Source organism: Chanodichthys erythropterus, chromosome 4, assembly GCF_024489055.1.
Source record: "Chanodichthys erythropterus isolate Z2021 chromosome 4, ASM2448905v1, whole genome shotgun sequence".
Lineage (NCBI taxonomy): Eukaryota > Metazoa > Chordata > Actinopteri > Cypriniformes > Xenocyprididae > Chanodichthys > Chanodichthys erythropterus.
Genome location: NC_090224.1, coordinates 23,994,449 through 24,010,166, shown reverse-complemented (window position 1 = coordinate 24,010,166; position 15,718 = coordinate 23,994,449). Strand labels below are relative to the sequence as shown.

The 15,718-nt window shown below is 35.8% G+C and overlaps 1 protein-coding gene across 1 annotated transcript in view; it reads right to left on the bottom strand.

Annotated features, from left to right (window-relative positions):
• The window catches only part of LOC137018674 (exostosin-1), a 420,441-nt gene extending 411,266 nt beyond the window's left edge, over positions 1–9,175 (bottom strand). The window contains exon 1 of the mRNA XM_067383379.1: positions 8,208–9,175. Within this exon, the coding sequence (XP_067239480.1) occupies positions 8,208–9,175 (968 nt within the window). The remainder of the gene's footprint in view (positions 1–8,207) is intronic.
• Between the last annotated feature and the right edge of the window lie 6,543 nt (positions 9,176–15,718).

The window sequence follows — 15,718 nt, the reverse complement described above, 5'->3', positions numbered from 1 at the left end:
TTAAAGACCAGATAACTTTGAAAGAAAATTCTGTTAACATTACTGGAAGAATGTTTGGTTATTAATTTGAGAGAAACTTGCAAGAATGAAATCAAAAGTTCTGAGAACGTTGCCTGTTAGCTGGGATGGTCTACCCCAACTTAGAAGATCACACGATAACATACAAATTGCATAAATTCATACGAATTAATCAGTAATTTGCCAAAACATAAAACAGTTGATCTGCCTTGAATGAGTGACATGAGGGTGGAAACATGAAGTGTGCTTTCTCAAAAACTTAATTTGTATGTGAATTCTACCTTTTGATGGATAAGTCTATTTAATGTTAGTCTGGCACTGTGCGTGGATGAATGCAAAAGCTCAGAAATAAGGCAGCATGAACATTTAAAATAGTCAGCAGCACACAAAGAACCCTTGCAGATGTAAGAAACCACCAGTTCTTTTCTGATTTAGAAGTGCACTGAAGGTAACATCATGTTGCAGAATGAGAATTTATAATAAAACTACAACAATAAAATATGACTGTTCTCCATGCAGTTTTGGTCCTCAGGAGCTGAGAGAGTTTTATTAGGGAGAAGAGAGGATGGATTTTCTGTTACTGGACAAACAGTAACTAAACCTCTTTCCCAGTAGGTGGGTTTGTTACTGAGGTTTCAGAACATTTTACACTATCTTTCTTTCTTCTGTCGAATGTTTCTTCATGTCTCTCATTCTTTCCCGCTGTCTCCCACAGTGCAGTGTTCTCCCAAACTGCTGAGAATGCCTATTGAAATCTCTGAAAGTCTCTAGGTAGCCGAAAATCTAGTGCTAGAAACATGATCCATCTCTCAGCCAACAGCAGGCCAAGCTGGTGTACTGTGTTAATTTGTTATCCTACATACTTTCATGTATCGAATATCAGTAAAATTCCTATGTAGACACCAAAGGCACCCCTTATAACAATGTTTTCCCTAGTAACCCCCCTGTTTGCCATAAAGAAACATTTGCCATATTCACAGAAAAGGCATCAGGAAACATCATCTCAACATCCTGACCACTTTGCGGGCTAAAATGTGTCCATGCTTGTAATTCTATATGTTTACGTCTGAAGAAAGCTGTATTATATATATTGATTATGTATTTAATTTAACACATTTAGTCAGCTGCTCCTGTATGTGAAAAATTAGAAGTGATGATGGGGTAAAAATTGTTATTTGAGCTCAGCAACATTAATTAGTTAACAGTGGTTAATTTTCTGAGAAATTTGGCTCTGCTGAAGTGTTGTGTTCTGTGTTTGATTAGCCGACTGAAGCATGAACTTCATCAACATTGACTTCTATCAAATATATTTCCAGTGGTCACTGATAAACATCAGTGTTCCATGCTCAAAGCACAACAAGTACAGACCACACCAGAGACAACAGTAACTGTAACTGAAAATTATACAAAAACATTTTTAGATACAAGATCAGCTGAAAAAAAAAATGTATAAAAATATGTAATAAATACATAATTTAGTTTTCCTCAAAAATAACACCACAAGACATTAACGATGCTGGAGATTGACCCGCTTGAGCTACTTGAGCTGAAGCTAAACAGTAAATAACAGTTAAGTTAATTAACTCATCCAAATGCATCCAATACATACAGTATGAGATTAATTAATTAGACACACAACATCAACTCACCAACATGCTCAAACTGATGTAAATGCACAAGTAAATTTGAATTTACCAGACACATTGTGAATGCGCTACACACTCAAACTCGAAAAATTAATAAAGAATTTGCAACATTGAATTACAACACAGCTTCATGGAAAAGTACTGTAGAAGTTATCAATTTCATATGATTTAGAGCAATCCTAGTCATGCGAAAATATACGATTTGTAGTAAAACATCACCATGAAGGTCCTAAGGCGAGGCAAACCTAACCTTGTGTAAGCACATCCAACAAATACTTATGAACGAAATTGTGCAACCAAATGGTAAAATATTTACCAACAATATTTAAATTGTCATGATACATTGTTGCAGTACTGTTTTCACAACAAGGATAGTTTCGGTTAAATGTTGATACATTAACTGTTGATAAATGTTGATAAATTAACTTTAAAGGTGCCCTAGAACTTTTTTTTAAAAGATGTAATATAAGTCTAAGGTGTCCCCTGAATGTGTCTGTGAAGTTTCAGCTCAAAATACCCCATAGATTTTTTTTAATTCATTTTTTTAACTGCCTATTTTGGGGAATAATTAGAAATGAGCCGATTCAGGGTGTGTGGCCCTTTAAATCTCATGCTGTCCGCCCCAAGAGCTCGTGCTTGCCTTTAACAACATAAAAAAGTTCACACAGCTAATATAACCCTCAAAATGGATCTTTACAAAGTGTTCGTCATGCAGCATGTCTAATCGCGTAAGTGCAGTGTTTATTTTAATGTTTACATTTGATTCTGAATGAGTTTGATAGTGCTCCGTGGCTAACGGCTAATGCTACACTGTTGGAGAGATTTATAAAGAATGAAGTTGTGTTTATGCATTATACAGACTGCAAGTGTTTAAAAATGAAAATAGTGAAGGCTCTTGTCTCCGTGAATACAGTAAGAAACGATGGTAACTTTAACCACATTTAACAGTACATTAGCAACATGCTAACGAAACATTTAGAAAGACAATTTACAAATATCACTAAAAATATCATGTTATCATGGATCATGTCAGTTATTATTGCTCCATCTGACATTTTTCACTGTTGTCCTTGCTTGCTTACCTAGTCTGATGATTCAGCTGTGCACAGATCCAGACGTTAATACTGCCTGCCCTTGTCTAATGCCTTTCATAATGTTGGGAACATGGGCTGGCATATGCAAATATTGGGGGCGTACACCCCGACTGTTACGTAACAGATTCGCCTGTTCTTCTGAGGTCTTTTAAACAATTGAGATTTATATAAGAAGGAGGAAACAATAGAGTTTGAGACTCACTGTATGTCTTTTCCATGTACTGAACTCTTGTTATTTAACTATGCCGAGGTAAATTCAATTTTTGAATCTAGGGCACCTTTAACTTTTGTAATATACGCAGTACATCTGAAAAAAAGCTCAATTTCATTAAATAGACCTTAGCAAAAGTTAGAACTGAAGAAGTTATGCAGCAGTCAATTAAAATGTTTTTGTTGACTAAAATACGATGCCAGTTTGCCATTAATAAAAAGAACTAAAATTAATGAATTTGCCATGAAGACAAATTGAACAAAAGATTTAAATTTAAATTCAATTTAAAGAAGGAAGACAAGGTATAAAGGTAGGTATAAAATTAGTTACATAAATACTTGCCCAAGTTGCTCTGCTCAAGTGGGGTATGACAACACTGCAACAAATTGGGTATTCAATTTATAACAATGTGGCCTCCCTGACGACGGATGGATTCCTCAAGTTTGGTTGTCATAAAAGTTTAGGATTTAATAACGCACAGCAGTGAGCTCTCAAACTTTGAGCAGCTGTGTTTATTGAAGAGGGTGATTAATTTTGGAGGTATAACTGGGATTTGTAATCACTTCCCTTTTGTGTGATTCTGAGGCTAAAAAACAACACATCACGTTAATCACACACCCTAATTAAAAAACAGCAGGCATCTCTCTCTCTCTCTCTCTCTCTCTTGCACTACGTCTGTCTTTCTTTCTCTCTTTCTGCTGTCTTTCTCTTTCTTGAGTGTGATGGATTTGTAGGAAGCACCCAGTCGTGAGCTGCTCTAATTTAGAGTCTATCAATACATCTTATCAGTGGGGGCTCGTTCTCCCATGTTTCTCCACCTTATTCCTACTTCTTGTCTTCCGTCTCCTACTGTAGGCACAAAAGCAGACTCGACATCTTCTGAAATGTGGCTCTCTTTGACTCTGGCTCACCTGGTAATGAAAACTTGTCAGTGTGAACTTTCCATCAAGAGTCCAGTGGCGAGACCAGAAATCTACCAGTGAGAAGAAGCTGATGGAGCTCTCAGTGCCTTCTCTCAAATTTCATCTCTCCTTAGACTATAGGATTTGCACATTTTACACAGCAGAACTCTGGTTCCCTGCATGCAGCGCAGCATTAATAAATCATGTGAATTACATTGTTATTTGCAGTGGTGTTGTGCTTGTTGCCTCTTTGAGTTATGTGGTGTTGACTTAGGTCTGTTTCACACATATTGCATCTGTGACACGGATTTGGAGCATATATTAACAGGTTACAGCGTTTACACTGATGTTAATTTCATTAACAAAATCTATGACAAAGAATGTTCATCAACAACCTTTTTTTATATGAACGGATGAGACAATGACAAGACAACACCAAAGTCATTAAATGATAATTGTGACTAAATCAACATGGAATACTGTTGATGGAAAAAGATGAGACTAAAATGTAGTTAAAGGTGCCCTAGAATTAAAAATTGAATTAACATTGGCATAGTTGAATAATAAGAGTTCAGTACATGGAAATGACATATAGTAAGTCTCAAACACCATTGTTTCCTCCTTCTTCAAATGTTGCAGTCTGTATAATTCATAAACACATCTTCATTCTTTATGAATCTCTCCAACAGTGTGTAACGTTAGCTTTAGCCACGGAGCACTATCAAACTGATTCAGAATCAAATGTAAACATGCAAATAAATACCATATTTACGCGATTAGACATGCTGCATGAAAAACACTTTGTAAAGATCCATTTTGAGGGTTATATTAGCTGTATGAACTTTGTTTGTGCTGTTTAAGGCAAGCGTGAGCTCCGTGGGTGGGGAGCACGAGAATTTAAAGGGGCCGCAGGCTGAATTATTTTAATGATGCCCCAAAATAGGCAGTTAAAAAAAATGAATAAAAATAAATCTATGGGGTATTTTGAGCTGAAACTTCACAGACACATTCAGGGGACACCTTAGACTTATATTACATCTTTTTAAAAGATGTTCTACGGCACCTTTAAAAAAAAAGAAAAGTGTTTTGTTGAATAAAAAGTGGATACAAAATATTACAGAGCCTCTAAGAGCTTTCATGCTTGTGGTTGCCAGATGTCAAGACTTTAATCCCCCAATTAAAGATTTTCTGTTAAAAGGATACATTTGCCCGGTGTTTTAATGTTTGCAATCTGGCAACCATGTGCATGTGCTTTCTCTACACTACGGAAGTGGCGCAATGATCTGAATAAGCAGAAAACACTGACAAACAAGTTAGCTGGCATTCAGCTATCCCCATTTGAGATATTCACTGCTAATTCACAGTGCTTTCACTCTTTGGCTGGCGCTGAGCCAGAGATGGACGCGCTCAGAGCTTTTCATATGACAACTATTTTCATCATAAAGTTTCAGACATTTAAATAGATGCTAAATAGGCTACTAGCCAAAAAAAACATTTTCTGATGTTTACAGAACGTGATAATAATAGGCTAATTCTTTCTTTGATTAAAATCTGAAGATGTGTTTTATATCATATACACATTGTGCAGTTAACAATAAAGTTTACTATGTTCTTTTCCCAGATCACCGGTCTCTTACTTTTATGTATTTCGGGAAAAAATGGGCACACAGCATGGAAATAATGCACAAAAATGTTCTGTTCAAATGAATGTTTCCTTTGATTTTTGAATAATTCTCACATCACGTGTATTTCATCTCAAGTTCTTCACTGACACTAAATCTAATGTCATATTTTAAGCCTGAAACAATAAAATATAAGGCATTTGAAAAGAAAGAAACTTTTTTAATCAGTTTTAATGTAGCATTCATATAACAAACAGAAAACTTTGAAATCTGTTAGTTTTAATAAAAATCAACCCCTGAGACATAAATGTCTCCACAGAATGTGTTCTCTGTGATGCACCATAAACACTATCAGTGTGAAAGCTTACACCCCACAGTATGTGTGAAACTGGCCTTGAAGATCATCTCTGTACTTACATTTAATACCATCATTGTTGTTTATGTATATAATGCAATTTTTCATTTGTGTGTTGTGTAATGTAATCCATCTCATGGCTCACCTGTTATTGTTCACCTTAAAAGTATGACAAAACCATGCATTACAGACCAGTTACCTGCACCACACATGGAGACAATAGCAACAGCATTGATAGTAAAGTACATGCCTGTTTGAACACGCAAACTACAAACCGTGATTCGGAAGTGCATCACAACCCATTTCAATTTACTATAATAACCATATCAAGGTATTCAAATTTTTTTAATAAACCAGTTCTGAACAGATAATGCCAGTAAAATAGGAATATTTTTATACCAGAGGTAACTGTATGTGTGTTATTGTGCCTGTGCGTGCAAGAGAGTGTCTATGTTGGTGGGTCAGATTAGGAGCAGTCAGTGATGTTATCAGGCTCTGGGAACAGAAGCAATGTCCCCACAAAGATGGCAATATCCGAAACAATTTTTGGTTCCCATGAGGAAAAGTATAAAGTATACTGTATATATACAGTATATAAATGATTATGTCTATGGAATGTCCCCATAAAACATGAAAACCCAATGTGTCTGTGTGTGTGGTTGGGTATTTTCTGTAAGCTCCTGATTAATTCAATTGAGAGCCAGTTATTGACTGTTCTGCCTCTCTGAAATCCTCTCAATTCATTTGAAGTATAAGAGTCTGGTAGGCAAGACTTTCTAACCCTACTTTCTTCAGTCTGATGATCCACCAATTGCTTAAAAGTCAAATCTTGCCAACTCTTTAATACTCTACATTATATACATTAATGCAGTACTCTTTAATACAGTAAACGGTCAAAAATATGTGGACCCCTGAACAACATCTGCTTTATGAGCATTTCATTTCAAAACCAGTGAGTACATCAAAATCATTGTAATGTCCAAAAATGCTTTGATTTCATCTCTCCTATTTGTTGTACTTACTGGGTAAATTATAACTCTTGTTTTGTATAGTGTATATTGCTAACATTTATGAATCTCAGAAACACTCGTTCTTTTTGCTTCTGCCACAATTGAAAACCATCACCCCATCACACATACACTCTGCTTTTCTTGTAACGCTCAGAAAATGGAAATACAACTGTCTATGTCATTATACTGTAATTACATAGTAATAAATGTGTAATATCACAATCACAACAGTGCAATAGAATCAGGGACAACTAAAACAAAGCTGAATATAATACTGATGCCTTTTTGGAGAGAAGACCATAATATAAACATAAAATGTAGTTCCAGCATGCTATTTGAAAGGCTGATCATAAACCTCAGTAAGAGACCCAAGGTATGTATGTGTCTTAGCAAATAGTAAAATAAAAAATCTGTTAAATTGTTAAGAACAACACATAAACATAAAATATATCTCACAATAAAAGTAGATACACAGAAAATGCTTATTACTGCCAGTTGATGCACATGGCAATCAGTTCACATCATAGCCAAATAAATGGAATTATTGGAGAATAAATTGAGAATTGCATTGCACACACATCCTTATAATATAAGGCAATCACTTTTTTTATCATTGTACCAAAGAGAATTTAACACTATAACATAAATCTCACCAAAACACTGAATTTACACAAACCACTCTTATTTATTTGTCACAAAAAGATGAAGACTGGCTTTGTTTCAGGCTAAGAGACCTCTAGAGTCCTTTTCCACAGCACTTTTTTCCTGAGCTAGACAAATGCAACACCACTTCCATTTATAGCGGTATTCCCATGATAACTACATGAACACTACAGTCTAGAGTACAAAACAAGCAACCGTCTAAATCACTCTGACATTAAATACTGCCATTTTGCTTTCTATCCTCAATGCTGTTTACTCAGGTTAACCTTTAAATGACCAAACATAAAAGTAAAACTTGAAAACTGAATAAAAAAAATCATATGTGTCAAGCAAACATCGGTCGGCACATCATTAGCTTGACTGACGTAAATTCAACAGATACAAATTAAAGAGATAGTTCACAAAAAAATGAAAATTCTGACATTGTTTGCTCATCCTGTGAATGATATGAGTCATTCTATACCTGGAATGTGTGGAACACAAAATAAGATATTTTGAAGAATGTTTCAACTGTTGACTTTTATTGTATGGACCAAAAACAAAGAAGAAGAAGGAAAGAAAGAAATTCGTACAGTTTTTTTGTAACAACATCCTGATAGAATTTTCATGTTTGGGTGAACTATTCCTTTAAACACAAACTATAATCTTACACCAGCGTGATAAAAACAGGAAAATGTTGGACTTACTTTGTGTATTCTTCATTGTCTCTGTCGCACCTTGCATCCTTATGTTTCTCCCAGTCTTTCCCATGTTTGCACGTAGTCAATAAAATGATATCATCCCCATTATGTATATGATACAAAGCATTTCTGGTTTCAGAACCGATGCCAGTTAGATACCTCTTCCCTTTGAAGACCAGCAAGTATTTCCGTAAAGGAGGGACATTGTTAAGATTCAGATAACCTTTTTCCCCTCCTTTCTGAGGATGGTCTTTTGAAAACAGTGGGATGGACACGTCAAAGTGTGGTCTAAAGTTGTCCATGTCAGTGCTGGCCTTGGCCAACATGGCTTGGCCGATATCGAAGCCTAGTTCCTCCGTATAATCAGGCCATGTTCCAGAGTACAAGTTAAAAATCAGATGGTTCCTCCCTTCGTACCACAGAGGGAGGCTTTGAATTCGGGCTCGGACATTATGTACATACTGAGCAGACAGCTGGTCCCTGTCTAGAGTGTCTATACTCAGTACAAAAAGACAGGCCTCATTAGGGTCCGTTGTGTAGAACCGCGATTCCTCAATGGCTGCCAGAATCTTCTGGTAGCTTTCCGAGGGCGCTTCACCTTTCTGAGGGGGGTACACATAGATTTTAAAGCCCCGTTCGCAACGCTGGAAATCGAAACAGGTGTCCATTCGACATCGTCGGCTCTTGTAGATGTTCTTCTGGATTTCACGTCTCTCGCGAGGAGACGTGTGTTGATGAAGAAGCAGAGGCCCGTCCTCTTCCTGCTCTGCCTCACCCAGGTATGTCTGCAAGGGAGTATCCACCCATTCAGGCCAGCGAGGTGGACGAGGTGGGACACCGGGGATCTGTGAGACTCCATACAGCTCTGCATGGTTCTGGTTCTGGAACTCACCGATCTGTAGGCCACACAGGTAGGCTAGTAGAAGGCTACAGGCCCCCACAGATACCAGCAGGTATCGCTTCTTCGCCTGCATGTGGACAGCGAGAAGCAGGGCAGGAAAAGAAGGAAGCACAGAGGGTCGACAGTAAACCCACGGAACCAGCTCTCATACCAGTATGAGCATTCTGATATTGCACAGACCACTGTAAGCACAGAGATACCGAGTCATGTTAGCTTTGCACACCAGAATGAAAATGCAGAATCTATTATTGCAAATACAATAAGTTATTTTGGACAATGTTTAGCCTACTTAATTCTAAAAGATGTATTTTTAATCATAAGCTATTGGATAACAGACTTTTAGGCTCTACTGTAAGTGTTTAATAATTATTATCTTTTGAGAATTATCATTATAACCAGTATGCATATTATTCAGTGACCTACAGGGAGGTCTACTTTTTCAAAGTAAAACTCCAGAAGTCTGTATTGTGCCATGTATTTGTGATTTGTAAATCTATAATGAATTAATAGCCTAAGTAATGACAATAGGCAATATTTTGCCAACATATCCGCATGATACAGCAGATCTTTAAGGAAATACACACATTTACAAATATACAAATATTAGTCACATAGTTACCTCATGTAAAATGAAATGAACTGACTACATATCTAAATTACATACCTACTTTAAAAAGAATAAAAATCTCTATTTATTCAGTGAGGATATTCTAGTACCAAAACCATTTTACTCAATCTTCGCCTCCCTGGAAAACTCCAGAAACTAAGGCAATATTTAAACTACAGTAAAATAAAAATAGCTTAATATAAATCGATTTATATTTCACATTATACTGATAACTTAAACATATGCTGAACAAACTGCGTTCATATAGAGAGACAGAGATGTTTTACCTCAGTCACCTGTTGAAGCCTCAATCATCAACTGATGAGTAGAAGACCTTCACTGATTCTCAACTTTATCTAACAAATCAAAAGCACCATCAAGTCAACGCATCATTATGAGTTGTGCAGGAGTACTTGTCAGCCATTTCAGTATTGATAAAGCAAAGATTGTATAATTCTGTAAGTCAGTTTTTAAAATAATGCGATTAGAAGTGAAAAACACAGTCCGAATCCATTACCCTGATAAAACAACGTGGTGTTCGTTGTCTATTTATATCTTTATATGCTTGATATAAATAGTCTTTCTTCATATTCCCATATGTAGCGACCAATATGCAACTTCAGAAAATCCACTGAGTCTTCTTTAAACCGCACTCCGTTCACAAATCTCGATACATCATGAAATCAGCCTACAGATTTGCGTTATCTCCAGAATCAAGTAAGAGACATGAACGTGAGGATTATCAGCCCTTATCTCTCTGGATAAATGTGCAAGTTTTAGAGCAAAATCCATTGCAGAGTTCCTGAGAAATCCTGAACGCTCAAGTTCCGTTTACAACTCTCCAAAACCAACGCGAAACTTCTCATCACGCCACTCGTGGTCTCACAGCATCATTGAAATACCTGAACCGCAGGTTTCGCCCGCAGTAAAGTCCTTCCAGCGGATTGGTTTAATTTGAAGTTAGCTGTCAGTCACGGCTTGATCCAGAGTCAATCCAGTGGGACCACGTGCATAGACTCCAAGGCAAACCCCAATTTCGTTTGCATGACATTTCCCTGTTAATTCATCTTTATCGATACAAACGCAAGCTCTGAATGATCTGATTTCTGCATTTGCCCTAACGGAAGGCACTTGGCGTTAAAGTTAACGCTGTTGCCAGTTGAACGTCATTTCACTCCAGCGCATCTTTACCGGGACGAGCCCGCGAAAACACGCACACCTTCTGTCGCATGCCTGCCTCTATAAACAATCCCCGCAAGTCTTCTTCTTTTAGAATGAGCAGGCGTGGAGCATGAGCTTCTGGAGAGAGTTGGCGAATCCGCTCAAATTCTCTGAGAGCTTGAACCTCCCACCGTCATTGAGCCTGTCCTCACTGTTGTTAGCAGAGAAAGCTCTCTGAGAGAAAGGGGCGATCAACGGGAGGGTCGATCATCTCAGAAGAACAGTGTGGTGCCGACAGATGCGTAGACATGAGGAAAACATCACACACGCGCGACGAAAGAACCCGAGTGACTGTCTGCAAACATCTTCATGGAAAAACTATGATCCCCTCTTCTGATGCACACTGCACCGCGGCAATAATTCCAACAAATGGGTGCATTTTCCATGATGAAAATGTGTTCTAAGTCAATTTATTTTCTGAACGTTCTGTCGAACACAAATATGTTTAAGTGTCGATAAATTGTAGGCTTAATTGCGCTCCTAAAACAAGGTTCTTTATTGCCAGGTTCCATGAAGAACGTACCGAACCTTTTCAACGCACGGGGTTCTTTATGGAAAGCGGTTCTTTAGATCATCAAATATTCTTTACACTAGGGGAAAAATGTTTAACAAATGTTTAAGAACCTAAAGATTCTTTGGGGAACCAAAAATGGTTATTCAAATGGCATCACTGCAAAACAACAACAACAAAACTTTGGAACCTTTATTTTTAAGAGTGTAAAAGGTAACAGGGTTGCCGGTTTTTGCAATTTATTTCGCCTTTACTAGCCATAGGTTCAAGGTCATTACACAACAAGTTGTTTGGAAAGATAATACTGATATTTGTTCAAATACAATTTTCAGTGAGATTGTTTACATTAAGTAATTGTTTACTGTATTCACGAGTTCACATATATTATATAATTAAATAGAGTAAAGTTATGCGTATTTGGCGTGCTGTCCTGGGAGAGGGCTCCGAGCTCGGAATTTTGGCCCGAACCCAGAGTACTCCCCCGGTGTGGTAAAAGTAGATAGAACTAGAAGTGAGGAGATGGGGTGGAGGAGGAATGCTGATAAACTCTCAGTCTGCTGAATTTATACCTTTTGACATTGGTTGAGTTGATTAACTGAATGCTCTCTACCTGTGCTAATTAGGTTAATTATCTGAACTTACTCCTCCCGAATTTTGTTAATAAAACATCATCAAAAACATGGTAACAGAGTTGACTATAAAATCATCCTTATCTAACAAGATAAAGTGTTGAAGTAAGATGGGACTGTCTTAGAAAAATGTAATATCCTAAAAGTAGGATCATGTTATTATGCCAGAGTTTTTATTAATTAAATTGTGTATCATTTTAATAAAGAAGAGTTGAATAATAATAAAATAACTGACATAACTTGGGGGCACAAAAAGCCTATTTTTTAAAGTAGGCTATTACGTCATACGTGATCATAAATCTCATATTCATAACGCACTAGATGATGGGCAGTCTATGGCCGTAATTTTGTCACAAATTAATCTGATGGCAGCCATCCTACTCCATATTCGCAACAGATGTATAAAAATATGTTTCTAAATCAAGTAAAATAAAACTTTTTGAGCAGAACAATGGAAAGGTGTGTGTGATTAGAGAGATACAATGTGAAATGCAATTTGACAAGATAGGAATCACTCGACCTGTGGGACCATGTTCGTTCCTTCAGAGACCATTGAGCTCTCTCACGATCTGGTGGTGTATTGCGAGATAAATGCTTCCATCTAGTGGTGGATGTTGGTAAGATAAGAGACCTTGCATGGTTACCTCCTGACAAATATTCTAACAGAGTACACAAAATGTTTGTGAAATGTAGCACAAACACAATCCCTTAGGGAAGATCTTATTATTTGTCTATTTTATTTTATAAAGTAGCCTATTTTTATGTTTAATTGCTCTGTTATTAACTGAAAAGAAAGAATATACCATATAGCTACACAGTATATAAACTGTTTTTACTTTTACTAAATGTCATGTCAATCACTTACACTTTTAAATAACTGGAATAACACATTTCTGATGCATTATGACCTTGTGTTATCCAAAATAAAAGTTTGTGTTTACATTATGTATGTGTTTACTGTGTATATTTATTATGTATATAAACACACACATGTATTTATTTAAGAAATATTGATATAATTATATATAATTTCTATTATTTATAAATATTTTATATAAATATATTTTTGTTCAATATATACATGCATGTGTATAATATATATACACATATATTATGTAAACACAAACTTTTATTTTGGATGTGATTAATCACGGTTAATTGTTCGACAGCACTAATAAATGCATTCATATTATTTATATTTATTTTTATTTGTAAGACTTTTTTTTTTTATCCCAAGAGGATTTTAAGATGAAATATGCCAAATTTTCAATGTAGCAATTTTATGCAATTCATTTTTGATGAATAAATAATCAGTTTTTACATGCAGCAGAACTAATGTGCAGACCAATTGACCTGTAATAAAATCTCATTACCTGTTATAATCAAAGCTGTTTTAAAGTTATGCTATAATTTCATCTAAATTACATTTTTTTTTTTTTTTTTTTTTTTTAAAGTGTTATTACATGCTTCCACATGTAGAAAATATTTCTCTCTCCTCTCTTTTTCAACACAACACAAGTTTTATCAGGGCCTTAATCACCACAAATATTAAGAGTTCAAACATTATACTTCATAAAGGAAAATATAAATGCAAAGAACTAACAGTATTGTTAACCCCTGATGTGATTTCTAGAGCAGGTTTGCATTGAATTCCATATTGAATATTTCAAAAAAGGTTTTGACCTGTCTAGATCACAGGTATGTCCTTGGGCTATAGTAGCTGTAGCCTAAAGCAAAATGTGGTATATGTAGCACAGCTCTGTCGGTCCTCTAAACATGAATGCAAAAAGCAGTAAACAGCCCCAAGCACACTTACAGATCAAATGTCTCAGATGGGTTATTCCTTTTTAACCAATATGGCAATGCCACTCAATAAATTAGTAATATGTAACAATAAAGTTCAATTTGTTAACATTATAGTTAATTCATTAGTTACCATGACAATGAACATTACTTTTATAGCTCTCCATCATGTCACTCAACCGCTCTCATTCCCCAGATGAGGCGCACCTAACTTAGTGTTTGGATTCCTATTTATTCCTCACACTCACAGTCAATCGATGTCTGGCCTTGGTACAGGCTCCAAGGACTCGCCATTTGCTATGTTTAAGGAAAAAGGACTTACCTGTGTTTCTGCTTGCCTGTTTTTTGCTTAATTTGCCCTGTTATCTGCTGCCTGCAGGACATGTTTTAGTGCATGTTTACTCACTTGAAGGAAGATGATTGCTATTGTTTGAGCTAAGTTGGTGGTTTCCAAACTTTTTAGAGTGATGTACCTTTTGAGGGATTTATCCTTCTACATACCCCCTCTCTTCCACGTATGCTGCAGTCACACCTTTTCTATTAAGGGACGATATTTGCCTCTTAAATTGATTTTCAGGTGCTTTTTTTTTTTTCTTTTATGAAGGCAAAGTGTTTATAATATTATACAAAGTGTCGGGGAGAGCGGGGTAAGTTGTCAAACTCTTCATAACTCCAAAACTAGAGGCTCTATCTCAAAAATCAAATAGCCACTTTGTGTGACTTCTTCTTCCATAGTCAACTTCATGGTCACATGTGGTCAAGATCGCTCTAATCTGAGAGTACAAATAGAACATGCTCAAAAAAGAGGTTCAACATGTTAAGTCAGTTATGTTCAGAGATTAAACATGTTAAGCGAGTTATCTGCAGTATTCCATTCAGTTATCATGGATCTATGTGCAAGCCAGAGAAAGTTTGAGTTTAAAGTTCAAAGTAAAGTGGTCTTGCCACTTAATGTGTTTTGATTGAAATAATTGTTTTTCCAAATTCTCTAGGCATGATTGTTTATATTTCCAGTTCTAGTTTGAATTTAAAAATTAAAATCAATAATAACAATTAAGTAGTTGTGTTCTTATTTTTAGATAATCTAGTGTGACAACTTACCCGCCGATGGGGCAAATTAAATGTTAGACAGTGTGAAAAGTGTGACAACTTACCCCGCTCTCCCCTATACATATTAAATGTATGTCATGTTTTGTTTTGAAAATTCCATTAATTTAATTATTAATATAATAAATTAAACTAAAAAAAAATTAAATCAATGGCATAAATAGCCTAATGTTATGAGATAATGTTTTAAATAATAATAATAAATTAAATAGAGAAATATTAAATAATAGTAAAACGAAGTTAAACTTTTAAATATTAAACTAAACTCGCCAGTAGGTGGCGGTAAGTCTCTGTCTTAATGAGTGAGTCATCGAGTCATTCATTCACTCATTCATTCATACTTTATATATTTCATAAGAAACAATTTTACAAACAGCCATCCATAATAAAAAAATAAATAAAGACAATGTGGATTGCAAACATATTTTTCATCTTGTATAAATATAAAATAAGGTTAAGTTACGTTAAAATTTTGTTGTGGTTAATATAAAATAATCAAATTAGAACATTTAATACATTTTAAATGGAGTGAAATTACTGTGCAAGTTTGCTGATCTAAAACATCTTTCTTTAGCCTTTGTCTGCCTTTTGAATTGCCATTGTAATTCGCTTCAACCTTTTTGAACTTTATAGAACTTTGCTTTATGGAAGGTTCAGTGGCTCTTTCTAGAGCCACTGCACATCTGTGGTTCTGAAATTCTCAGAACCGATTCAGAATTGTTGAAGAGAGAATCGCAA